Genomic DNA, 27,634 nt, shown 5'->3' on the forward strand with positions numbered 1-27,634 from the left:
TCAAGAAATCGGCTGTAGACAATGAAAATGGTGTTTAGGGTTGACGAATTTGGTGGGAAAGAAGCAAATCCATGTTTTGACACAAGGGTGATGATAAGATCAAGTGGAGGAGGGGGAGATCTAGGCAATGATTATAAGATATAAGGAAAAAATTAGAAGTATACATGGTATAGATTGACGTGGTTTGATAATTTTTTCAAACTAAATTGAAAAAAGATATTTTTAAAAAATTTCAAACTATACCAAACTATTTTAAGTTTTAAATAAAACCAATCTAAATTGAAAATTTTTGATTTAATCTAATTTAAATTATGGTTTGTATTACAATTTTTACATGATTTGATTAGATTTTATAGTTAGGATAACATAGATTTGTTTATATTAGGAGTGTAAGTGATATTAACCCAATTAAATATTTTACAAAGTGATAAAAATATTTTTTTTGACTTCTGAAACTAATGTCTCACTTTGAATTGGTGAGAAAACGAATTTTTCAAACTTGAGGGATTTAACAATAATTTCATCAAGGTTCGGGTGGGGACTTGTTATTGAGCATCTCTGAATTCAATATCTGAGGTTGCGGATTTTGAACCATTTTTTTGGTTATCATTATCAATTTCTTGTTACAAAATCTAATTGTTTATTTGATAATAATTAATAAGTTAAATATTAAAATTCACTAACACGTAATAATTGTCATAATTAAACTTTCCAAGGCTAAATCCGTCCTAAAGGAAGGCGATGCGACAGGCTGTAATTAATCTCTTAATCCAAGGGCATTCTCGAAAAAACAATAATAAGAACACCATGGGGCCAGAATATTTAAAAAATAAATAAAAAAAGTTGAATAAAAAAGAGACGAATAAGTAAAAAAATAAAATATTTTAATCGCGGACGCGAGATTACATTCAAATTTGGTTTAATAGTTTCCCCTCAAACCCTTTTCTGTTTTCTTTTTCTTCTCTCTCTCTATCTCAAGGCGCTCTTTGTCCCTTATCGTCTGACGTTTTCACTTTCTTTTCTTCCAAACACCACAAGGCAGAGAAAATTCGCGATAAAATCCGCCCCTCTATGACTGCAAGACACATACGTGTGGCGTTGAAGCTCTAGAAAACTATCATCACCTAGCGTGGTGGATCCGATTCTCAAACCGTACACATCAGCTCTTTATCACGGCTTCGTTTGAAATTAGGTTATTGCTATCAGTTTTGGCCGGTTTTCACTCTCGTAGAACCGTAGGTTCTATCCGGCTCAGAGCTTACGGTTCGTGAGCAGTTTCTATTGGTTCTCTTTCGATCTTGGGAATATCAGGTTTGTTCCATCTGTTTTGACGTTTCTTTTGCGTGCCCTTTTCTGTTGCGCTGTACAAAACCTTCCAGTCTGTTCGATTCGGTATGATGCTTACAGTTGTTCTTGGCTGCTGGCCTATCAAGTTTTTGGTCGATCTGGCCATTAATCAGCTTTTGAAAATCCTAGATTATTAGATACGTTCGTTTATGATACTGTGCTTCTTGGCTGGAACATAGTCGGGTAGGGTTTTTATTGGTGTATTTGGACTTGCATAGCGTGATTTCGACCTTTTTTGTTGTTGTTGTAGTGTTTGGTTACGCAAGTAGCGGCGAATAGGTGTTTCCTGCCGATGCGTTTGGGTGGAATTATAATTTCATGCCGCCAGAACCACTGCCTTGGGATCGGAAAGACTTCTTCAAAGAGAGGAAGCACAATAACAATAATAGCCACCACGACAGGACGGCGTCTGACTCCTTGCTAGGAGGTGGTGGCGGGCCCTTGACCAGATGGAGAGATTACTCCTCGTCCTCTTCTCACTGTCGCGAACTCCCCCGGTGGGGATCTGTTGACTGTCACAGAACTCCAGGTAAAGTTAGTCATCTAACATCTTATTTTCACCAATTATGAGTGTTAATTTGCTCTTGAGTAACGGTAGATCATGCACTTTTCATTCGTATTTGATTTGATTTAGAGACATCAAAACTAGACTTTGCTTGAAACTAAGTAGTCATAATTTGTTTGACATATAGCTTCAGATCTGATTTGTTGTTTTTTAAGATGCGGTTATTTCTGATTCTCGTTAGATCTTGGTTTTCTTTTCTTTTTTTTTGGTCTTTGGGTTGTTGTTGGGAAATTTTTATTTTGGTAAGATACCTTTTGGGGGTGGATTTGTTGTTTTTAACCCCTTTTTTAACTAGTTTGGGAGAATAAATACTTTGCTTGTCTAAATTTGTTGGGGTTTTCCCTTTTTGTTTAAATATTTTATGAAGGTCATGGTAAGCAGGGAGGCTGGTACTCGTTTGCTGAAGAATCTTGTCATGGTGATGTGCCTTCTCGAACTGGTGACAAGATGCTGGAAGATGAGAGTACCCACATGTCTGTTTTGCGTGGAGATGGGAAATATGGCCGGAATGTTAGGGAGAATAAAGGTTCTCTTAATCATAAAGACTGGAAAGGGCATTCGTGGGAGACAAGCAATGGGTCATCCAACATTCCTGGAAGGCTACAAGACCTGAGTAATGATCAGAGGTCAGTCGATGATATGCTTACGTGTCCATCTCATCCTCAATCTGACTTTGTAAACACATGGGATCACCTTCAGTTAAAAGATCAACATGATAATAAAATGGGTGGTGTCAATGGGTTCCACACAGGCCAAAGATGTGACAGGGAGAATTCACTGGATTGGAGGCCACTTAAGTGGACTCGTTCTGGAAGTTTGTCTTCTCGGGGTTCAGGGTTCAGCCATTCAAGCAGCTCAAAGAGCCTGGGCGGCATAGATTCCAATGAAGGGAAGGCTGAGTTACAGCCAAAAAATGCAAATCCGGTCCAGTCTCCATCAGGGGATGCAGCAACCTATGTGATGTCTGCTACGCAATCAGAGGAGACTACTTCTAGGAAGAAGCCTCGGCTTGGATGGGGTGAGGGATTGGCAAAGTATGAGAAAAAGAAAGTTGAAGGTCCTGATGCACGTATGAACAAAGATGGGGTTGTTGTTTTGACTAGTCACATAGAACCTGCCCATTCTCTCTCTTCAAACTTGGCTGAGAAAAGCCCCAGAGTCGTGGGTTTACCAGATTGTGCATCACCTACAACTCCATCCTCTGTTGCTTGCAGTTCATCATCAGGTTTGTTGTTTCTTGCCTTGCTTTTCATTATAATTAAGTTGGCTCTATATATTAGGTTTTGACCAAACCAAAACTTGAACAAGCTGTTTGTATTAATTCTTACACTATTATGTTTGGCTTTTGACTGCGATTTTTACAGAAAACCTAATTCAATCTCTAACATTTCTTTTGTTCCAAGCTGATGACGGAGGTCATCAGTAAGGATGTTGATATGAATGTTACAAGGATTAATAAAAAATGATCCATCCCCTTAATTGAGTTGTGTTACATATTTCATATTTAGTGCCAAGTGCTTGGATATGATGGCAAAAAACATATATTTTTTCCTGCCTCATTCTTTTGCATGCAATTTGATGTGATTATACAATTTGTGTCTTTTTTGCTTTATGTTTTCTGTTCCCATTATTTTTGATGGCCATCTTTGGCCTTCCACCTGTATTTTGTGATTGGATGAGCCACCTTCTTACATTTTGACATATCTTTTGTTTTAATTAGTTTTCATTTAGTACCTGTCTTGAAGTTATTTACCCCATTGTTCCTTAGATGCAAGCAGACCCAATTACCAACTTCCCTTTACAACCTGGTTATAATTTTCTAATGCTTATGATTGCTTATCTGACCAAAGAATTTGGAATTATATGTGCAGGTGTAGAGGAGAATACGTTTAGCAAGGCAGCGAGTGTTGATAATGACAACAGTAATTTATGTGGCTCACCCAGTATTGGGTCTCAGAATCATCTTGAGGGATTTTTATTTAATCTAGAGAAGTTGGATAGCAGTTCAATAACTAATTTAGGCTGTTCACTTGTGGAATTGCTTCATCCTGATGATTCTACTTCTTCAGATTCTAGTTTTGTTCGAAATACTGGAATGAATAAGTTGCTTATATTGAAAGGTGATATTTTGAAGACACTGGAGGTGACTGAATCCGAAATCGATTCACTGGAAAATGAACTTAAGTCATTGAGGTCTGAATTGGGAAGTAATTGTCCTTGTCCTGCAACATTCAGTTCTTTGCCAGTCGAGGGCAACCTAGATAATTTAAGGGAACAGGGTGCTGCCTGTAATTTGATCACCCAACCTGCTTCTTTGCAAACTGATTCTTGTGGTGAAGGTTTGTTGGATGTGCCTGATTGTAGTCAAGGAGCTCATGCTAATGTTAAAGATGAGGATGTGGATAGTCCTGGAACTGCTACTTCTAAATTTGATGAACCATTGACTGAGGTAAAGAGAGAGTTTCTGTCTTACATGGTAAAAAAGGGTGAATCTGGAGATTTGGATGGTATTCAATCAGAAAATGTAGAACTTAAATGCACACCACCTGGCTCTGGTAAGGAAGAGGTGACTGGTAGCATTGCTGGCAGGAATGGTAATACACTTTCTGAGATTGAAGGTGGTGCACTTGTTTCTGATTATTTGAATCTATATGCTGATGGAGAAAAATTGTGTGATATTATTTTGGGTTGCAATAAAGAACTTTCTAGGGGGGCTTCTGAAGTATTTAATAAGCTATTGCCAAAAGATCACTGTAATGTTGATTTTTGGGGAGTTACCAATGTCTTGCAGTGTCAGGACAACTCCTCTGTCAAAGAAAAATTTGTGAAGAGAAAGCAGTTTTTAAGATTTAAGGAGAGAGTGTTGACTCTTAAATTTAAAGCCTTTCAACATCTTTGGAAGGAAGATATGCGCCTGCTTTCGATAAGGAAATATCGTGTGACGTCTCAAAAGAAATGTCAACTTATCTCGAGGATAACACATAGTGGATATCAGAAGCACCGGTCTTCTATTCGCTCTCGATTTTCTTCACCTGGTAAGAAAAATTTTCAACTTCTTTATTTGCATTTATTATTGCCTTCGCTGTTTAGTTTTATAAATTTAATATATCATTAAGTGTCATTTTTTGTCAGATGATAGTGACTTTGTGAAGGACATAGGCGTATTTCTTTTAAGATAAATTTAATTGATGAATTAATGTTGTAAGCTTCTTGTGTTTGGGAAGAATGTGACATAAATTTTATGTTGGTGTTGCTGCTAAATTTGGAAAGAATGTGACATAAATTTTATGCATTTCATCAGTAATTTCTCTGTCTCTGTCTCTCTTTTTCTTTTACATTTGGACGTTTGATATCCTTCTGTTTTTGACCCTAGATTATGATTGAAAGAGATGAACAAATGGTGGTTTTGCTTTATTCTTAGTTCTGTATTCAATTTATTGCTTCCATGTTAGCTAAAGACTAGTCTATTAATTGTGCACTAGGCTGTTGTTGTGATGGATATGGTTTTGGTTTTATGTTGATAGCAATACACATTTAAGGGTTTTCATTAAGCTTGTTATCTAATTTTTATTGGACATCTTTCTGATCTCCTGGTCTAAAATATTTATTGTTGAATACTTGCCACAAGCATGATAATGTATGTGAAAGAAGAGTAAATGCAAATTTGTCTTCTTTCTAACTGGCAATCAAGTGCTGATGCATCTATAGAATTCCTATTACTTGCTTTACTACTGTCTGTTTATATTGGTTGCATGACTTGGCATCTGAATGTCCAGTCGACCAGACCATGTGAGGACTTTTAGTGGATGGAATTTAGCTCAAATAATGAAAGGCTACAATATTGTTTCCATAAAATTCTGCTTAGTGAAGTATAGCAGATGGAACAAATTTTTTTTCCATTCTTTGTATGGATGATTTTGTCTCTTTTTTTTTTCTGTTTGGATGATTCATGATGCAACAAGTTTAGTGCTTTGGGTGTGAATGTTTATGAAATTAGTGCCAGAAGCATTTAGTTGTATTTCTTTAGTGTTTATATGGAATGGTCTGAAAGATTCAGTAGTCAGCCTCCGGCACTGTTGGTGGGCTATCTCTTTTGATGCTGTTTTATTTGAGTTGCTATTTTCCTCTACAGGAATGATCTTCTTGGTGTTGAATTAGTGAATTGGTTCTAATCAGTAGCATGATGTAAAATAATTTAAATAAACTGCCACTCACCATCTTGGCTAAAGGAGGATTAACAGAATTTTCTAGGATTCATGGTAGTGGAACATATGAGGAGCAAGATGGAAGTGTCCCAAAATTTAATGAGAGAGTGTCAATTCCTTTTTTTTTTCTGAGACACATTGATGTTAATTGCATATTATGTTGCACACTCTGTTTACATTTTCTAAGGTTATTGTGATTCGTTCATTGCCGGTTGCCTTTGTTGGCAACCATCTCTATAAGTGAGGCAAGCTTCTGATTATTAATGTGGTTGTGCTTTGGGTGTTCATATTAAGTTATCAGATTGTTATCGGAAATGGTCCATGTGTTACGATTTGTTCTTAAATGCTCTAGCGACTGGTTCTTGTTGTATGTTGTATAGTCTTTTTAGTGTTTGCTTTTCTCGGTGGGGTGCTCATTTTATTGTACTTTCATGGATGTTTGTTTGTAGCCAATATGTGATGGTAGACAGAATTCTGCTAATTTTTGTGTTGACTGTTTGACTTCCATCCTTTCTTTTCCTTGGTAATCATTCATTAAAATTTCTAATACTGACAAAATCTACTGTTCATTGTTTTTACCGCCTTAGCAACAGGAAATCTAAGCCTTGTACCGACCACAGAGATAATTAATTTCACTAGCAAACTGCTTTCAGATTCCCAGATCAAGGTTTATAGGGATTTTTTGAAGATGCCAGCATTAATATCGGACAAAAAGGAGAAGATGGTGTCTAGGTTTATCTCTAGTAATGGATTGGTTGAAGATCCATGTGCTGTGGAGAAGGAAAGAGCTATGATCAATCCCTGGACTGTGGAAGAGAGAGAAATTTTCATGGATAAATTAGCCACCTTTGGGAAAGATTTTAGGAAAATTGCTTCATTTCTTGATTACAAGACAACTGCTGATTGTGTTGAGTTCTACTATAAAAACCGCAAGTCTGATTGTTTTGAGAAAATAAAGAAAAGGCCTGTACCAGTGAAGCCGTGTTCTAATACGTACTTTATGAGACCAGGCAAAAAATGGGATCGGCAGATGAATGCAGCATCCCTTGACATTTTGGGTGAAGCTACTGAGATGGCAGCTGCATTCCAAGCTGACAATGTCCGACAGATTTCTGGTAGAATCTCTTTGGGAGGGTGCAGTGATTCAAAATTATCTTTTGGTGATGATGGCATGACAGAAAGGTCAAGCAGTTTTGATGTACATGGGAATGAGAGAGAAACAGCTGCTGCAGATGTTTTAGCGGGAATATGTGGTTCCTTGTCATCTGAGGCTATGAGTTCTTGTATCACAAGCTCTGTTGATCCTGGAGAGGGCCAACAGGAGTGGAAGCACCAGAAAATGGATTCTTTTAGGAGGCATTCAACTTCTGATGTTACTCAGAATGTTGATGATGACACTTGCTCTGATGAGAGTTGTGGGGAAATGGATCCTGCTGACTGGACAGATGAGGAGAAATCCATCTTTATACAGGCAGTGTCATCTTATGGTAAGGATTTTATCATGATCTCACGATGTGTTAGAACGAGGTCTAGCGATCAGTGCAAGGTTTTTTTTAGCAAGGCACGGAAGTGCCTTGGACTGGATTTAATACATACTGGACGTGGAACTGCAGGAACCTGTGTAAGTGATGAGGCCAATGGTGGAGGGAGTGACACAGAAGATGCATGCGTCTTGGAGACTAGCTCAGTTATCTCTAATGATAAGATGGACTCTAAAGTGGATGACTTGCCATCCTCTGGGGTCAACAAGACTCGGGACAAATCTGATTTGGGAACCATGAACTTGCCCACTGACCTGAATAAATCAGGGGATGAAAATGGAGAGAGGCTTCTTGATGATCAAGATTCTAAGGATGTCAGTCCTTTGGTTTCTGATGACTGTAAGAGACTGCATAATCCCGAGGTTTATTCTGAATTTGAAAGAATGAGAATGGATAATGTTGATTGCCAGTCCGAGTCACTGCAGGCCCACAAGATTCCTGTTGAATTTGTTGAGAAGGAAGGAGGAAAAGATAAATTAGCAGAACAAGCTGTTGGTCTGCCGGTACCACTCACAAGTAGAGAAGCCATGAAATTGTGTTCGTCAGGCTTAAATGTTGTTGTTGAGACTACTGAGGCTCCTGTTAAGGGATATGAAAATGGTTTGGAGGATAGAATTGAGCCTAATAAAACATGCAAAGCTGATGAACATGGTGGCAGGGGTATGGTGCAAGGTTCAAATGTATTTGGGAATATTGTTGATCTGACTGTAGATACAAATTCTTGTTCTGTTCCTCCGAAGTCAGATAGTGGGGATAAGCTTCCTGTTATGTCATTGCCACTGGAGAATTCTCTTGCTTCTGTAAGTTCTGTGCCACAAGTTTCTGCTGCCAGTCAATGTGAAAAATCAGTTGAGCAAAATAGGCTGTCCTCTACACTTGACTTTCAGGGGAATAAAGATAAAAGTGCTTGTATGTCTGTTGGCAATGAAGACTATCACCGTAATTTGTTGGGGCATTCTCTACTGAACCATGTTGAACACTCTCAGATTCTCAAGGGTTATCCGTTGCAGATATCCTCAAAGAAAGAGATGAATGGCGATATTAGTTGCAGACAACTTTCCGAGGTTCAAGGCATTTCTAAGTCAGACAGGAGTGATGGTGTGCACTACATGGCTCAGGATTGCTATATTCAGAAGTGTAGTAGTTCGATGTCTCATGCTTCAGTTCCGGAGCTTCCATTTCTCGCTTCAAACTTGGACCAAAAGAATGATCCTCCAAGATCCCATTCACGGAGTTTGTCTGACACGGACAGACCACGCAAGAATGGTGATGTTAAATTGTTTGGTAAGATACTTAGTCGTCCCTCGTCTTCACAGAAGCCAAATTCCAGTAGTCGGGAGAATGAAGAGAAGGGAGCCCATCATCATAAACAAAGCTGCAAGGTATCAAATTTGAAATTCACTGCTTCTCATCCAGCTGAGATGTTGAAGTTTGATCGAAATAACTATCTAGGTCTTGAGAATGTTCCTATGAGAAGTTATGGATTTTGGGATGGGAACAGAATACAGACTGGTTATTCATCTTTGCCTGATTCCGCCATTTTGTTGGCCAAGTATCCTACAGCCTTTGGCAATTATCCTGGCTCCTCATCCAAAATGGAGCATCAGGCTTTGCAAGTCAAGAGTAGTGAGTGCAATTTGAAGGGTGTAGCAGTTCTTCCGCAAAGGGAAATTAGTAGCAGTAATGGAGTGGTGGACTATCAGGTGTATAGGAGTAGTGATGTTACTAAAGTACAACCATTTGCCATAGATGTAAAGCAGAGGCAGGACTTGTTATTCTCCGAGATGCAGAGACGAAATGCATTCGAAGCACTCTCAACTCTCCCACAGCCAGGAAGAGGGATGGTCGGAGTGAATGTTGTAGGACGAGGAGGTATACTTGTAGGTGGACCATGCACGGGCATTTCAGATCCAGTGGCAGCCATTAAAAGGCACTATGCTAAAGCTGACCAGTATGGTGGGCAGAGCGGGAGCATTATTCGGGAAGAAGAATCCTGGAGAAGTAACGGGGACATAGGCAGGTAGTAGTTGTTCTTTGAGGGCTGGAAAGAAACCCTCCCTCCGGCAGCAGATGTCTTTCTTTGCTGGCCCCTGTATAATAGTTTTTGTATTGTTCAATGGATTTGGTAGGTCAGTTGACAGTTTCTCAGCTCTTTTTGCCCGCTTTTATTCCTTTATTTAGGTTAAAATATGTAGGTGCTTGTAATATTCAGCAGCCTTGTATTTGTTGTATTTGATGGAAATACAGAAATAATCTCTGAAAGTTGGAAGGGGTAATTCCAGGATTCTCCTTTAAACATCTACAAATTTGACCATTAACCATCTTATACTCATTATCTCTAATGGTTAAAGTTGCTCTTAAAGTTGTTGTCTCTTTATAAGATTGAATTCCCTTTTATTTATGTATTTCTATTTTCTCTATGGGCCTGACGCTCTCACCTTAGTGCTAGTCTCTGTGTATTTTTCACTTTTTGAAATAATGCCGGTGATGACGCTGCATTCCAGTTGGGGCTTCTATTACCATACCCGGGTGTTGAATTTTCAACCAGGCATGGCCTACAATTGGATGTTGATTGCTTTTGTTTGTAAAATAAAGATAAAGAAACCAATTTGCCTTCTGTCATTTATTGTTTTAGTCCGAGGCGGATACGTTTAGAATCCTAACACTTTTGACTAGTGTGGATGTCCGCTAAGGATGAGCTGTCTAAGATGCGAAAAGTAAAAATTTATCACTATCTTATCTTTCCGTTTTACCAAAACCTCCATAAAATTTAGTCAAAGCATATAATACAAAGTGGTTAGAATACCTGTCCATTATCATTACCGGGTCTTTAAAAATGTGTTTTGCTGACCCACCTAAACAATGTGGACTAATCTGTATTGCTCAAACAGGAATCAATAAAAATATGTACATAAATAATATACACAAACAATAACATATTACTATATGATTAAATGATTTTAAATTTGAGATAAAATTGTATTCAATCACATAGTGATATGACATGTTATTGTTTGTACACATAGTGTTACTCAACCAGAATATATAGTTGTTAAATTAAAATTCAAGCAGAGAACATTGTAGCACTGAGGATTACCATGAATTAGGGCTATCTTTCCGCACTGAGGATTACTATATGATTTTGGATGATTTTGAATTAGAGATAAAATCGTATCCAATCACATAATGACATATTATTGTTTGTACACATAGTGTTACTCAACCAGAATATATAGTTGTTAAATTAAAATTCAAGCAGAGAACATTGTAGCACTGAGGATTACCATGAATTAGGGCTATCTTTCCACACATGAATGTGCTTGCTTTTGAATGTGACCTGTGAAGAACCATCTTCCCATTGTTAAAGAGAGAACAATCAAATTTGACATCAACCAGCTGTAATTCAATTTGTCAATGCATTGCTTCTGGCCTATCTTTTTCCAGACAAGTGGTTGTGACAGCTCTAACTGATCTTACTAATGGATGTCAACTTTTTTGTTTCCTCCATTGTTTGGAGGATGGATGGAAGCGGTGCTGTAATTTCTAATACCTGCATTTGGGAACCAAATATAGTAAATTTTTTTTTTTTGGATAACTGGGGATCTCACTTATATTTGTTGAAGGGGTAAACTCGAAGTACAGTAATCAAATCCACAATCACTGTACAAAATAAGTGAAAGTTTCACAAACGTGATAGAAACTCGAACCTAGACCTTTAATTTAGAAGTTTTAATACTCCATTAGTTTTATCAAATTTTTGGGTTCCAAAGATAGTAAATTTGTTGCCAGAGAAAATAAATTAACCTCCAATACAGTTCTCAAGGGTTAGCTACTTTAATTTATGTAAAAAAATTGTTACTCAGATTTGCAAATCATCAACTAATATCAACAAAGGTTATAGAACACTAATACCAACATACGTAATTTTGTTCATACAATGAAATTTGCATTCATATATTTGAACACTTGTAAGTACTGACAAATTTCCACATGCGGGGTCTGATTGGTGAAATGAAGGAACAAGTATTTTTTGGATGGTAGTTAAGCATTTACCTCATTTGTGGTTGGATGTGAGAGTGTGAGTTGATGTGCATGCAAATGGTAACCACAGTCTCCCGGAACAGGTGCTAGAGGCCTTAGATACCCTCTGCATGAAGAGAAAAAAATTCGTCTTATGAAGGAACTTGACTATTAAATAAATTATGTGAATGTTTTTTCCTCAATGAATCTTATGTAAAAAATAGATGGGTCATAAGATCCAAGAACCAACTCTGTATATGCAGTGAATATACATCACTAATTGAAAATTGCTATTAGTTCATTAATAACAAGAAGATACGAAAGAAAGGACAGAAAGAAATTGTCGATGTGAGAAGAGATTTCTTTTGTACCCATCATGGGCAAAAGTTTCGTCAGCAAGTTCAGAGTCAAAGGACTTTGGTTGGCCTCCAGCAATGTAGAGAGGATCACCTGCTCAAAAGTCAAAAGTAACTTTCAGAGTCTGACTTTAGATGAAACATATAATGAACATGTCAGATAAAATTTTAAGCTCTCAAATGTGAAAACTTCGTGTATGGTTGGTGAAGGAGATACCTAGTCCTCAACTGTGATGACAAGGAAAAGTAAAATTGACAGGAAACAGCAAAAATTTAAGCAGCCCAGAAATATTTTACCCACTACAAATTCAGCTTCTTGATATATACAGTCTCCTCTATAGTTAATCTCGAGAATGGCATAAAAAATACATGTTGACTACCTTTACCATATATGTGATCTCCCTGTTATCACACACTTTAACCTTTGGCTTTGCCATCTTTACCTCTATATCTCAATACAGTTCACTGTCATCCTGTGCCTAAAACCAGTTTTAATCATGTATTCCATTTTTTCACTTGCCCTTTAATGCAATCCAGGTGCACAAATTCTATAAAGTTTTAAGTCTTCATCTAATGCTAAAATTGACATGAGAGTGTTATCGCGAATGATGACAGGACTCAAACACAAAAGTTGGAATGTCATTCAATAACTAGTACCATACAAACATCAACACTTAAAAAATTTTACCCTCTAAAGGATGCCCTACAAAAGCAAGATGTATGCGTATTTGGTGTGGCCGGCCAGACTGAATTGCAACCTGTTAAACACATTGACAGATCAGGAAACTTGTATTTAGGTACAGGAAACGCATATGACATCCTAAAATTCTTGATAAACAAGTGAAAGATGACATTCTATCCATGAAAGCCTCCGTAATATATACTAATGTTTAGTTACATGACAGTTGATGATACCACAAAAGGAAGTAGAAGGGGTACCTGGACCAATGTTTTATTTCCTTGCAAATCTCTCTCAAGGACTCTAACTTTGCTCAGAGCTGGCTTCCCTGCTTAGATGGAAAACAATAAAGGACAAAAAGAAATGTAAAATATAAAAGGATGCAGAAAACCATGCACAGCTGTGAGGGTCAGGGACACAGTAAATACTTGGGTAAATATGGTGACTAGTACAATATATCTCAAGTTCAAAAAAAAAAAAAAGACCATGTTTATATTTCTAAATCTGTGGTCCAGCAACTAAATAGAAGTTATATATATAGCCAATGAACACAATTCAATAGGTTGATAAACCTGAAACAGTAGCAACATACAGCCCTTTGGCCACACCAGGATATCGCATAATTCCAATTGGCTGCTTGATGATTATCTGCAATGCAGAAATAAGTTGCAGTTATGTAAAAATATGTTAATGTAATAATCTAATAGATACACAGAAAGTGTGGATACAGATGGTTTGCCAATTTAGTAGCCTGTACAAAGACAACTCTTAGCTAAGATACAAAATGATAGCACAACCACATAAGCACAGAAACATTATTGGCAATACAATATTGAGAAATTCCAGAAAAAAGATGTTTTGCTGTGTTGTTACCTCATCTTCCACTACTATCCCACTTACTAGTGCCCGGTATATTTTTGAAATTTTCTTTGTAAAATGCTCCAAGTTCATATCACTGTACATCAGAGGATTGTAGGTTTAATCACTGAATCACATCTTGATTTACAACAAAAATGCATCCAGAGTTGTAAGTCACAAATAATGATTCTCATGTTCAGAATCTGTCAATTAAGAATGTTGTTCTAAATGAAGTCCAGACCGGCCTTTTCACTGTTGTTTTATCTCCCCATTTTCCAACATGACTAGAAATGAAAATTTCCAATATGAAGCATCTTACTTTAGTTTCAAAAAAAAAGAAAAATGGTGATTGAGGGGTTCTTGGCCTACTGTAATATGTGGGCAGCTGTTATTACTGGTGAGCTCATCATGCTTTCAAAAAGAAAGAATATACATATATGTGACTTTATCATCCTGTATTTATTTCAAAAAGAAACAAAGGCCTTATTTCCAAGTGGTAGCCTGCATCTGTTATAGATTCCCAGATCCAGCAATTCAGAAGCATTGAACAGCATAAAAAGTTCTGCTTCTCTTTTCAGGAGATATTTCATATCCAGCAGATTAATTCATTTCATACTTCTTCTGTTCACTGATCACTATTACTTGTTGAAATTTTATGTATTGGGGAGTAATTAAATATTGTTCAAAATTACTCAATTTGTAAGCCAAAAAGATGAATTAAATTTCTTATGCATAAATCATAACCATCTCTTAGGATCTCAAGTGCAAGGTATGAGACTTGGATCCTACATTGGAAAGTATGGACAACCAGTATGGGGTTTATATGACCTTGGACTCTCCTATCTCAATGTTAGCTTTTGAGGTGTGGTTATCCTAAAGTTCATATCATTTGGTATCAGAGTCATCACCATGTCTCCCAGTTGTAATCGTGCGGCACGAGTGGTGACGCCGGTATTGCAGTGTTCGCTTGGGGCTAGAAGGGAGCTAGCGCACAATTGTCCCACGTGGATGCCGGGGCTGTGAAGCATGATGGTATGTTAAGATCCCAAGTGCAAGATATGAGACTTGGATCCCACATTGGAAAGTATGGGCAACTAGTGTGAGGTTTATATGGCCTTGGGCTCTCCCATCTCAATAGCTAACTTTTGAGGTGTGGTTCTCCTAAGGTTTGTATCACCATCAAATCTATAAACTTATAGATACATCTATGCATAGCTTTTTCACATGCTCAAAAACTGAGAATATATGGAAAGCTCCAATTTTTTTCATGGTTTTTAGCCATTAGATGGAAAATAAACTGCTAGTAGATTCAAACAAGATAAAAACCAACTTTCCTGCTACCTGTTAGCACCAATTTTAGATGTTCCATCGGCGAAATATGCTGCAAGGCAAGTCTTTGCCAGCTTTGTTTTTGCACAAAGTAATATTCCTAAACCCAATAAACAAACTGGTCATCTCACTGAAAATATAGGAAGAATAATCAGAATTTGTTTAATTGCTATACATCACAAACATAAAAATTAGAAAAGTAAAGCCGGGATGTTGGATGTTTAGGAATATCAGGTGTTGATTTTTCATTTAGGGCAGAAATAGAATGGAAACCAACATTGATTATGGCAATTCAATGTTTAGATGAAAAATCTTGTTTAGCAACACCAAATGAATATACAATATCATCATGTCAAGAGATATATCTAAAGTCAGCTATGAGAATCTCCAATCAAAAAAATAAAAGCAGCTTTTAAGTTCTCAATTTCATCATTGTTCCCTTATCTTTTTTCACTGCATATTTCTGACAGCTAGGTGATAAGTACATGCAACTTGATCAATAATATTCCTTCTGAGCTCTAAATTTTTTAATGAGAAGAGCATTAAGAGCCATCATTATAGGGAAATATTATCTTGGTCATTTGGTTAGTCATGAAGCTAACCTGAAGTGCCCCTTCCCAAACGATGTACAGGAACAGGGTGTGATTCTTGGTCTGACAGTGAAGATCTCTGCTTGCTAGCCCACCATTGTAGCTGCTTTAAAACGGTTCTCTGTTGGAACAGTCCACCTGGAAGAACTTGGAGACCCGAAGGCTTGTTTAAGGCAATCTGAATACATAATCATTCTGTCAGAACACATTAACCAGAAACTACAAGGGCAGAAATATATAAACAAACATAATCTCCTAAAACCCAAGAAGAAGACAATCTGAAATGCAGGATTAATAAAAGACAATCAAGACACATTGACCATAACAAAGCCAAAAAAAAAAAATCACACCAGTCTATTCATACAATAAAAAACTTCATTTTGGAACAAACAACCACATGAAGCAATCCAAACAAAATTTTACACCAATTTGAACCTCTCATAGTCAAAATTCATGAAAATAAATTATTAAATATTCAGTCATGTATAAGAAGAAATGTACAATAGCAACTTACAATATCATTGTCTTCATATAAAACCTCCAGCAAGTATGGTGCGTCAGGCTCTTTCCAAGGAAACCTATGATATACTAGTTCTGAACCAGCACTGAAATTTTTTATAGATAACAAACAACATAAGAACTTCTCGTCTTTTATACTATAGTATATAAGACATTAAAATAACAAAAAGTAAAATTAATCAGCAAGTACAAAACCTGAGAATCGTGTCAGGATCTTTAACAGCTTTACCATCAATAGTTATCTGGAGACCACCAAAAAATATATATACATATATGGTAAATCAATTCAACCATTAATATAATTTGATGATACGATATATTTGGAGAGCTTCTGTAGAAAGCACTTAAAACACTTTATATATATATATATATATATGTATGTATGTATGTATGTATATTAATATTATTGAAATTAAAATTTACCTGTCCATTTTGAATTCTCTGCAACCAACTGCTCAGTTATTAGTAAAACTTGTAATAAGTAAATATAAAACTGAAAAAAGCAATCCATGTAATGGCCTGCTTGGTTGCAAAGAAAACAGGACAAACACAGTTTCGACTTCAATAGCTCCAGTCAGTGCCATATAGATGTCAGTAAAAAGCTACCAGCTCATATCAATCAAATTCGTTTAAATAAATATAAAATCTGTTACATTTCCTTCAGTTTTCTCAGCAACCAAACAGAGCATGAATAATAAAAAAGATGACAATGAAGTGAACTCACCCTTGCAAGGGAGCTGAGTTCTTATGTTTGGTTGAGTAGAACTCGATCAGTGTCAATCCTGTAATTAAAACAAAAACAAAAAGACCGAGTCAATTTTCAAAACAAGCAGAATTGAAAAAAGCAAAAAAATCAGAGGAAGTATAGAAGAGACTGGAATCGGAGGCGGAAACGACGTCGCTGTAGAATAAACCGTCGTTGAGGTCGGGCCACGGCTGGCCGAATGCCTTCTGGTCAGATTGAGTCGCTGCTTCTGCTTCTGGAGCGCGAGACATTGTACAGATAGGAAGGAAGCGGAACGCAGAAAAAACTGCTGAGGTGAATTGAGTTCTAATTTGGTTGAATTTAATGGACTAGAATAACTTGCGCATGCCTGCTTTAGTAGCGGTTTTATCATGGTTCAGTTTTAATGGCCAAATAACATTGTCCACCCAAAGTTTGGTACCACCACGTATTCCCGTGAAAGATTGAAAAAAATTTATTTTATCCTAACAATAAAATAAATTTATTTTTTTCAAATATTATTTACACTTTTACTGGAATAAAAAATTACACTTTAATCTTAAATATTTTTACTTTTTCTTTTTATTCTCAATTTTTTAGCTCATCCTCCAAATTTTAAAATTAATTGTAATACTTTTAACCCAATCGATATGCTCTTAGTGGATGTTGTCAATGACAGTTAATTAGGAATTCATTAAATTTTATTATTTTTAATTAAAATTACTATAAAATATGAGTAGAAATATGTTTGATATAATCAAAGTGTAAAGCATTATTTAGTTTGCTAGTTTTTTTTTTTTGGTATTTTCTACAATTTTATAAAAAAAAATTTGACATAAGGTTCTTATTTCATCAAACCTTGGGCGGAAAATAGTAATTTGGCCTAGTTTAATACACTTTTATCTCATTGAGTACTATTAAACTAGACAGTTTCTGCCGTGGGGTTAGTTTGGTTTTTGGTTAGGAACCTATTTAAATTAAAATTATGTCAAAATTTTTTTGATCAAATTTGATTTAACTATATTTAAGTAATCCAACACAATTTGAATTAATCTAAATCATTTATTATTCTCACTCTTTTAAGTATTTTTAACATTTTAATTTTTTTTTTTAAATTATCCTAATCTATTGTCAATAAAATATATAACGTAACATTTTTCATTTTTTATAAATTGCTCAAAAATTACATACCAATACCTTTTATAACACTCCAATAATCTTAGTAATTAAATGTTATTTTCACTATAAACAATAAAATGAGATTTTTAAATAAAAATAATTAAAATAAATACAACTATATAAAATATATAAGAATTTTAACTATTATTAATATTTATTTTTAAATATTCTCTCAATCTATAGTAATAAATTGAATACTATTGTAATAATATTTAGATTAATTCAGATTGATATTATGTCTATCTAAATCTGATCTAAATTAGTTTAGAATAGTATAAAATTGACCTAAACTAAATTTTATATGAAAAAACTTAAGTTTAACTTTTTGTTGGCATAATACCGTATAAATATGGGTCAAACAAACCCAGTCCACTTAGCCCAATCCACATGAAGTTAAACGGCAGGAAAGGATGATGTAATGCTATTAGCCTCTGGGTTATGGGATTATGTGGCCACTAATAGTGGGTTTGTGTCACCGTCAATTCTAATGGTTAGATTAATATTAATAGGATCAATAAAACTATACATATTTATGAGTATATAAATAAATATATATATTATTATATAATTAAATTATTTTAAATTAAAAATAAAATAATATTTAATTATATAATAACATACATACATGCATATCAATTTGTGCACACATAATATTGTTCTAAGAAAGAATCAGCAGTGCAAACGGGCATAGATGAATAAATATTCTTAGCCAATTTGACATATGCAGTATTTGATATTCTCCTGGTGTGAATCCAACTAGCCCCAATATAAACTGTGCAATACAAATGTCACCACAATGACCAAGTCACGGATCTTTATTGTTGTGCCTGCACCATATACCATTTCAAACTACGACTAATAAAAATATTCTGAATTGGTTGAAAAGTGAGATGGTCAGCAGCCGGCTTTATTGAAATTTCCACTTCACCTCAATCCCCACACATCTCGGCTATACAAATCAAACATTTGCAATTCCGGCAAAAGAAGCTTGAAAACCACAATACATTTACTGAAAATTTCATATTTCCATGTCCCAAAAGGATGTCTCTTACATGAAAGGAATAACACTTGAACAATGCTTATACAGACGGTTACAAATCAAATCATTACCATTTTTTGCCTTAATTATCACCTCTTATTATTTCCTCAATAGCCAAAAACAGATCACTCATCTGATATAAATTAGCAGAAAACGTCCGGAGATGTAGAAGATCTGGCCACCTGAAGAGGAGCTGAATTCCATTCCATGGGAATGCCACAATGCCCATCTTTAACTGCAACTACCTGCAACTGATTTGTATTACCAACAAAATTTTCTTCAATAGTCACTCTTTTCTCTGCTACTGCCTTCAAACGGTATCGCTCTGCCCTAGAACCAATGACTTGTCCCAATATAGATGCTGCAATGGTAAATGCCATAGCAGTCTTTGGCATCAACACAGACTTTCTAAGCATTCCTATGAATGGAACAGCTGCATGGACAGCAATAAACCAAGATGGTGAAAACTTTTTAGTATGTTCCCTCCATACACCTAAGGGAACATTTGCCGCCATACCCAACATCCCAATCACAAGTACTTTTGCAGGCAAAGGTTGAGGGCGAAGGTTCTTTGCAAAAGCAGTTCGTGCTATAGCTGCTCGTGCTGTAACTACTGCTGGTGGGCACCTAAGTTGCATGCCAGGAGGAGGCTGAAAAACCTTTGCAACAAGTGGTAGGACACCACTCACTGCACGATATGACTTTGCAATTGGACAGTTCCCATTTTGTAGCCACTCATTGCTCATAGCCTCATGATCAGATTTTCCTCCCTGAAGGATCAACACAAAAACATGTCACCATATCAGTTTTGAGGTTGTAGCATTTCTATGAAAATAACAGAATTAATAATCTTTCTTGAACCAGTCAAAACCCAATACAGTTCAGCCTTCCAGAAAAAATATCACAAGAATTTTCAAATTCAAAATTAAAGAACTTAAGTCTGAAAATGGATATAGTTGTACCTGTGAAGAAGACTCTTTTTTAGATGATTTTGATTTTCTTTTCTGATTCTTCCACTTCTCTGAAAATGAATCAAAACTGAAAGGTCCTCCAGGTCCAAAGGATGAAAGACTAATAGTGGCTGCTTTAGCAGCTAAAGGATTGAACCGCGGTGGGGCTAACTCGGGTTCTGCCGCTTCACGATGCACAAATGATCTTTCAGAAAGCGGGACTACTCCATCACGCCCATGAAAAAGCCTGAAAGCCAAATCAAAATTTGGACCATCCTCAAATATTGGACCTTTGGCTGTGCGAACCTAAGCAGGAAATTATGTAAGTCTAGGGAGTTTAAAGATAATCCACAAGTTGATGAAAATAAAACAAAAATGCTCTGATATGCATAAGTAAGCAAAACTAGAAACTTACTGGCATGGGGAATGGCAAGGATGATGTGAAGGAGAAACTAGTGGGCTCATTAATGTTCCTCAAAAATGGACATCTAATAATGTCTAGTGGAGAAGTAACTGAATCCTCATTTAGGCCTCTGAAGAAACTCCCCATTGTAATTGCAAAGTAAAGTCACCTGCACATAAAAGATATGCAATAAGAAATACTGCCAAAAGAGTTAGGAAGCAAGAAAACGCAAAAAGCCAAATGTGTACGCAAAGACAACAATTGTTGAATTGATTCATATAAAAAGTTTAAATTATCGACTATGCAACTTCCAAAGACAATACAATTAATCCTCTATAAGAAATTAAAGAAAAGAATAAGCAAATGAATGTAAACACATGTATTAAATAGCATATAAACATCAAGAATTCAACCAAGCATGAATCAGTTCATCAAGTCTAAATTTGGGGCTCCTTGTCAATAATTGTCAAAGCACAGATCCACTACAACACTTTCGAAAAAAACAACAAAAACTCAGATTAATCAAATATGGTTCTCACAGGATCAGTACTAAAGAACAACAAGAACGAAAAGAAAACCATGAAATTGATTCATTTTTCATATAATCACCTTTAGAGTAAACAAAAGTCGCATCCAATCATGCACAGATTCAGAATTTAAGATTTATTTTTCAAAATTCATTTAACAAAAGGATTTAAACACATGTAAAGATCTAAATTCACGAAGCCAACTATCACAAACCGCAACGAAATTACATAAAAAGATCATTAATAATGCAGAAATTTAAAAAAAACCACAAAAGTAGAAAACCCAAACCATTAATCATCTAAAATTGAAAAATAAAATAAAATCAACACAAAAAGGGCACAAAAGACGAAGATATATATGAATTATGAACAATCAAAAACAAAAATAAACGAAATAAAAAATTAAAAAAAGAGGAGGAAAATTGCCATACCTGACAAGGAAGAGGCCGAAAAGAGGAGAACGACGAAATAGCCTGCTGATGAGAGAAAGCAGAGAAAAGAAAGAATGAAGGAAAACTGGAAAAATATCAAAAGAGTTCGGTGCAAAATAGGAGACAGAGAGGGGAATGCTACTTGGTTGTTTATTACAGAGTTTGCGAGAAAGAAAACGACGCCGTGGTAGGCACACGCCCTTTTGGAATTAGGAGACTCCTTCCTTTGATTGGTTTGGTCAGCGCTTACGATAGTAAAATAAAACGGCCACGTTAAATGCTGTATTATTATTTTAATTTTGTTAATTCATATGGGGGGAAGTTGGAGTTGGGGAGTCAACGGCTGGGCGTTTGGCTGTGTTCCATTTTCACCATGTTTTTTTTTTTTTTTTTTTCAATTTCTTCGTATATTTAATATTTTAGATAATATCTATTAATAAATAAATTACCCTGAGCTGAGATATAAAAATAAGAGTAATTAATTAAAATAATCTTAATTAATTTGAATTTTTGTGAAATTGATTAATTCTTTAGTGATTATATTTATATTATCAATAACATTAGATTTGATATTCTACTTATATATAAACAAACCTTAAAACGTTTTCAACATTTAAAAACACATTTAATAAACCCGTATAATAAGAACAAATTGTAGAGGCCATCTTTCATTTGATTTTTGATTCTTTTAGCTGGTTTTTTTTAATTTTAATTTTACAACTGAAATGGGAAAAGTTTAGTATATTGTTCATCGTTATGTTTTATTACATATAATGTTAAAATTTAACTATTTTTGTATAAATTTAATAGATTTTAAATATTAGGTTTCTCAATTTGTATTTTATGTTAAATAACTTAAATCTTTTGAAATTTGCATTTCTTTTATTAATGGTTTTATGTTGAATACGTATATAATTGATTTTTGATGAAATCAAGTTTGAAAAGAGGTAATTTAGTTGGCTTTTTCCACTATACGTGATTTACCATCATTATATTGATCACGCATGATGGTGAAAGCGAATGAAATTGGGTTATTTTTGGATATTTACAAGTATGTGTGATGCTCATATTAAGAGAGTTACTGATATCTTCCGTATCTTCTATATAAATATTTTTTTGTTTGTAAATCACACATAATGAAGGGTCCGTTGATATTTTCTAGTATATGTGTTTTATTGTACATGTGATATATATAGTGAACTTTTCAGAAGTTTTCACTTTTGATTTATTTACACGTTTCAATTTAGGGTTAATTGATAATTTTTATAAAGTTGTCTCATGTGTCACATCAACAAGATAGGTAATATGTCATGTCATATTAGATAATTTTTAAGTGATGCGTGATTGTGAACATGGAACATGCACGCCAGTACATACCATTAAAAGAAAATTTTTATAAAAAGACGCAATCGCTAAAAAATTGCGATCATTATCCCATTATCATTAGTGCGATCCTATCCAGAGTTTAAGCTCTATGGTGGCAACTTTCCGGTGACGTTCCAACGAGAAATGAAGAGGAGAAGGGAAGTGATCAAACAGCAAACTTTCAATCAAAATTTGGACACTTATCTAGTCGGGGGTGAAGATTTATTTTGTGTTTAAAACAATTTTTTTTTTTTTGGTTATGTATCATTATTTTTAGTGAATCGAATCGATTTTTTAACTAAAAACCGAACCTAAAAATAAGTTATTTAAAAAATTGGTTTGGTTACTGATTCAAAAATATAAAAAAATTGGTTTTTTGGTTCGATTACCAGTTTGTCTAATTTTCAAAACTGGTTAATTGAACTGAATCGGTTTTTAAAAAGTTGAATAAAAATAAATAAAATAATAAAAATATTTTCAAAAAAATTAAAAAAATAATAAAATATGATAATTTTTTAAAATTCGGTTTGGTTAATTGATATTTTCAATTTAGTGTAAAATCGGTTAATTTTTAAATCAGTTTGATTTCAATTTATGATTTTTTCTAAACCAAAAATTCGGTATAGTTAAAAAAATTGACAAAACCGGTTTTGAACACCCCTCATTATTTTCACATCATTTATCACACTTGTTCATGGTTCATCACACTTTTTTGTCATTTTTTACATTTCAAGTGTTATGCTAATAACTGTTCTGACTGTTCATGGGATTTAAAAGAATAAAAATGTTTTTGTTGTGTTACTAAGATTTTTTTTTTTTAATCCTACCATGCTTGGTGAGATGACATATGTTAGGAAATGAAGATGATTCATATGTTGATTGCAGCATGCAAGCCCCATCTTCTTGATAGTTTGCCTTTAGGAAAAGGACACACTAAAAATTGAAGCTCTTACAGATCTGGACCAAAAAAAAAGGACTTTCCCAGGCCCAAGCTGAACCACGGAAAACCCAACCCAATTGACACCTCCATGTCCGATTGTCAATGTGAGCACAATGATAAAAAGAGTTGAGAGTTCTTAGAAAATAATGAAGCTGCATTTAAAAGAACTCAGGCATCCCTGAATTGATTATCCCAAAATGAAATACTAACCATAAAAAATATTATAAATAAAATGGTTCATAAATTTAAGAAGGCAAACTCGACATTAATAATGAAAAGTTGATAAAAACATCTGAGGAGCTCAGGCAAAACCTAAAACTCCTGAGCTGATTATGGAATAGAAAATACCAAGTTCAATAAGACAAACTGACCGAAATTAACGACTCAAAATGACTCCAGACAATAATCTCGCCACCGCCGGTCAAGAACCCAGTTCTGAGAACAGCATCCCCGCCACCAAGTTGACGTCTTAAAAGTATAACCATCAAAATTAACACCTAAACATACAACTTCTGGACTCCTAAGAAGAACCCAGTCTTTATTGTTTTGACACTGAGAATCATCACATTCAGACACAGCAGCCCGCACGGTTCACTTCTTCTTGGCAGCAGATTTAGTCACCTTAGCTCCACTGGGATCCTTCTTCTCCACATTCTTGATGACTCCAACAGCAACAGTCTGGCGCATGTCCCTCACAGCAAAACGACCAAGAGGGGGATATGCCGAGAAAGTTTCAACCACCATGGGCTTGGTGGGAACCATCTTAATCATACCTGCATCACCGTTCTTCAAGAATTTGGGCTCCTTCTCGAGCTCCTTACCAGAACGCCTGTCAATCTTAGTTAAGATCTCAGCAAACTTGACAGCAATGTGGGAGGTGTGGCAATCAAGAACTGGGGCATATCCATTTCCAATCTGCCCAGGGTGGTTCATGATGATAACTTGGGATGTGAAGTTGGCTGCCTCCTTAGCAGGATCATCCTTTGAGTTTGATGCAACAAAACCACGTTTGAGGTCCTTAACAGCAACATTCTTGACGTTGAATCCAACATTATCACCTGGAAGAGCCTCTTGGAGAGCCTCGTGGTGCATCTCAACTGACTTGACTTCAGTGGTCAATCCAGATGGACCGAATGTGACAACCATACCAGGCTTGAGGACACCAGTTTCAACACGGCCCACAGGTACAGTTCCAATACCACCAATCTTGTAGACATCCTGAAGTGGAAGTCGAAGGGGTTTGTCTGATGGCCTCTTAGGCTCATTAATCTGGTCAAGGGCCTCAAGAAGGGTTGGACCCTTGTACCAGTCAAGGTTGGTGGATCTTTCAATCATGTTGTCACCCTCAAATCCAGAGATGGGGACAAAAGGAATCTTCTCAGGGTTGTAACCAACCTTCTTCAAGTAGGATGAAACTTCCTTCACAATTTCTTCATACCTTGCCTTTGAGTACTTGGGAGTGGTGGCATCCATCTGTTTGGGGAAAAAAAACAGTACATACCAGTGTTTAGAAAAAGCAACGATAACACATAAAATCCAGGAAAATTGTGTAAAATATCAACCATACCTTGTTACAGCAGCAAATCATTTGTTTCACACCAAGAGTGAAGGCAAGAAGAGCATGCTCACGTGTCTGCCCATCCTTAGAGATACCAGCCTCAAAGCCACCAGTGGTAGAGTCAATAATAAGAACAGCACAGTCAGCCTGGGAAGTACCAGTGATCATGTTCTTGATAAAGTCACGATGCCCAGGAGCATCAATGACAGTGCAATAGTACTTTGTAGTCTCAAATTTCCACAAAGCAATATCAATGGTAATGCCACGCTCACGCTCAGCCTTAAGTTTGTCAAGTACCCAGGCATACTTGAATGATCTCTTGTTCATCTCAGCAGCTTCCTTCTCAAACCTTTCAATCACACGCTTGTCAATACCACCAAGCTTGTAGATCAAGTGACCAGTGGTGGTGGACTTCCCTGAGTCGACATGGCCGATGACCACAATGTTGATATGAACCTTCTCCTTACCCATGCTTAAAAGTTGGCTTAAACTGCTCACAAGTCAGGGATCCACGTTAGAAAAGTTAAAACATATCATTAGATATTAGTATATGTCACAGGAAACTCAAGTTATTACAACAAAAGACCACACCATCTAATCGAAGACAAATACAAGAATTATAATACCTAAAACGCACATAATTACACAAAACTCATATTACACAAAGCCAATTGGCTTGTGTTAAAGTCCAATCTACACACTTATATACCACTCATTTTACTTCAGTTTATTAGATGTGAGAGTCTCTTTCTTTATTTTTTATTTGAGTCTAAGTGCAACCACCTAGGCTGTTATGTCTACCTTTTGACTCAGCCGATTTTTGACTGGGTGCGTTGTCACTTGTATCCAGGAACACTTAGGCTATTAAACCCATCATTTGGCTCGTGCTCTGATATCATGTCGAAAACATATATTGGATATACAAGTGTAAAGATTAAAATTCATATTACACAAAACCAATTGTCTTGTGTTAAGGTCCAATCTACACACTTATATACCCCTCATTTTACTTAAGTTTATTAAATGTGAGACTCTATTTCTTTCTTTTTTTATTTGAGTCTCCAACAGATATGAATTCAGAAACACATAAATCACAACAAATTATCAAATAGTCGGGCTTGTTAAAGTTCATAAATTAAATTTATAAATTCTAAACATAGAAGAGAAAAAATTAATAGCAAAAACTAATAAGAATAAAGTACAATTAAAACACAAGTCTATGTTTGCTCAAAATCTCAAGTAAAGGGATTATAGCAAATTAGAATCGCATCACATATTAAGATATATAAACCAAACAAGAATTATAATTTACGTCGACTAAAACGAAAAAAAGTAAGCTTCCAATTTCGTATCACAATACAAAAAAGACTTTACAGATCTCAAACTAAGAGAATTCACATCATCAGTACAATAGCCCTAACGCAAAACCAGTCCGATTGAAACAGAACGAAAAATTGGAATTCGGTTCATGATGGATCTCATATCAATATAATTCATTCGATCAATACAACAAAACATACGGTTCAAAAAACTAACCAGTATAATTTCGCAGATCCAGAAACTTAAAAGCAAGCAGATGAAATTCGCATAATAAATTAACAGATATAAACATTAATCAACCATTAAATAATGAAAAAATAAGAAGATTAAAATGATACCTTAAGAGAGAGTGCTGCTAAAACCCTAGCCGCAAGTGAGAGAGACTGGAGAAGCAACGACAAGACGTGATAGGGTTTGTGAACTTTTATATCGGTATTTAGTTTCTTATTTCCAAATCTACCCTTGAATTCTAATGACAAACGTATCCTTCTGTGTCTACGATGACGGCGGTTTTTTAAAGTTCTTTTCCCACTCGTATTGCTGCGCGTTTCAGAAACAGTCCGTCTGATGTATGAGACTACGGGAAACGCGCTGTGGAGAGGCATGGAAAATTAAAAAGTTCGGAAGGCAGTGTATAAACGACGTCGTATGGAAAAAAAAAATCTTCGATTTCCCTGATGGGGTATGGTCCGGGGGCAGTCGGTTAGTACTCCCACAAGTGTTGCTTCATGTATTTGGGCAAAGGACTATTTCCCACGGGTTTGTGAGAAGATAAATTTTCATTTGTTAATTTTTAAAATTTAAATATTTATCTATTTATTAATATTTATTTTTAAGGTTAAATGTAATATTATTATTTAGTTAAAAATATTTAAAAAATTAAAAATTTGTTACATTCTTCTATAAGTTTAAAAATTAATAATTTTTTTTCATCTATTTTTTTTTTGTCAGTTTTGCTAAATTATTTTTCACCCTCGGATTTGGGTTTTCAAATTAGGGTTTTGCACATATTATTTTCTTTTATGGTCACCCCTTAGTTTTTTGAAATTTTTAATTTCATCCTCTTTTGAGTTTGACTCTGTAGATAACATTCTGGTGACTGTTCTTTCTCTATCTTCAGTGAATACCTCTACTTCAGATAGAGTAGCCATCGTTTTTGTTCTTCCTTCCAAGCGCTCTCCCTTCTCGA

General features: G+C 35.5%; 4 protein-coding genes across 10 annotated transcripts; 1 reads left to right on the top strand and 3 right to left on the bottom strand.

The window, feature by feature from the left end:
- The first annotated feature begins 932 nt into the window (after nt 1–932).
- On the top strand, nt 933–10,038 carry LOC123193044. 5 transcript variants are annotated; one of them, XM_044605813.1, is made up of 6 exons: nt 933–1,311; nt 1,598–1,876; nt 2,280–3,137; nt 3,784–4,947; nt 6,705–7,604; nt 7,731–10,038. In XM_044605813.1, the coding sequence occupies exons 2-6, from the start codon at nt 1,666–1,668 to the stop codon at nt 9,680–9,682; spliced, it is 5,085 nt and encodes a 1,694-aa protein (XP_044461748.1). In that variant the 5' UTR covers nt 933–1,311; nt 1,598–1,665; the 3' UTR covers nt 9,683–10,038. The 5 variants fall into 5 exon arrangements, with proteins under 5 accessions (XP_044461748.1, XP_044461747.1, XP_044461745.1 ...); XM_044605812.1 differs by having other exon boundaries at nt 6,711–10,038; XM_044605810.1 differs by having other exon boundaries at nt 934–1,311; nt 6,705–10,038.
- Nucleotides 10,039–10,815: 777 nt separating this feature from the next.
- Nucleotides 10,816–17,077, bottom strand: LOC123193045 (RNA pseudouridine synthase 5). Of its 2 annotated transcripts, none has more exons than XM_044605815.1 (14): nt 16,885–17,077; nt 16,734–16,791; nt 16,433–16,460; nt 16,205–16,251; nt 16,005–16,095; nt 15,503–15,668; nt 14,913–15,000; nt 13,587–13,668; nt 13,286–13,361; nt 12,974–13,044; nt 12,723–12,792; nt 12,050–12,128; nt 11,712–11,805; nt 10,816–11,208 (listed from the first exon to the last, which is right to left on the bottom strand). In XM_044605815.1, the coding sequence occupies exons 1-14, from the start codon at nt 17,003–17,005 to the stop codon at nt 11,122–11,124; spliced, it is 1,158 nt and encodes a 385-aa protein (XP_044461750.1). In that variant the 5' UTR covers nt 17,006–17,077; the 3' UTR covers nt 10,816–11,121. The 2 variants fall into 2 exon arrangements, with proteins under 2 accessions (XP_044461750.1, XP_044461751.1); XM_044605816.1 differs by having other exon boundaries at nt 12,974–13,041; nt 16,885–17,076.
- Nucleotides 17,078–18,900: 1,823 nt separating this feature from the next.
- LOC123193304 lies at nt 18,901–21,645 on the bottom strand. 2 transcript variants are annotated; one of them, XM_044606202.1, is made up of 5 exons: nt 21,405–21,645; nt 21,263–21,304; nt 20,317–20,473; nt 19,914–20,207; nt 18,901–19,721 (listed from the first exon to the last, which is right to left on the bottom strand). In XM_044606202.1, the coding sequence occupies exons 3-5, from the start codon at nt 20,449–20,451 to the stop codon at nt 19,095–19,097; spliced, it is 1,056 nt and encodes a 351-aa protein (XP_044462137.1). In that variant the 5' UTR covers nt 20,452–20,473; nt 21,263–21,304; nt 21,405–21,645; the 3' UTR covers nt 18,901–19,094. The 2 variants fall into 2 exon arrangements, with proteins under 2 accessions (XP_044462137.1, XP_044462136.1); XM_044606201.1 differs by having other exon boundaries at nt 21,263–21,307.
- Nucleotides 21,646–23,811: 2,166 nt separating this feature from the next.
- Nucleotides 23,812–26,936, bottom strand: LOC123192980 (elongation factor 1-alpha-like). The gene is made up of 3 exons (XM_044605721.1): nt 26,784–26,936; nt 25,135–25,615; nt 23,812–25,040 (listed from the first exon to the last, which is right to left on the bottom strand). Exons 2-3 carry the CDS (start codon nt 25,594–25,596, stop codon nt 24,159–24,161), a joined length of 1,344 nt encoding a protein of 447 aa, XP_044461656.1. The 5' UTR covers nt 25,597–25,615; nt 26,784–26,936; the 3' UTR covers nt 23,812–24,158.
- Nucleotides 26,937–27,634: the final 698 nt, after the last annotated feature.

This window comes from Mangifera indica, chromosome 12 (genome assembly GCF_011075055.1).
Source record: "Mangifera indica cultivar Alphonso chromosome 12, CATAS_Mindica_2.1, whole genome shotgun sequence".
In the NCBI taxonomy this organism is placed as follows: Eukaryota; Viridiplantae; Streptophyta; class Magnoliopsida; order Sapindales; family Anacardiaceae; genus Mangifera; species Mangifera indica.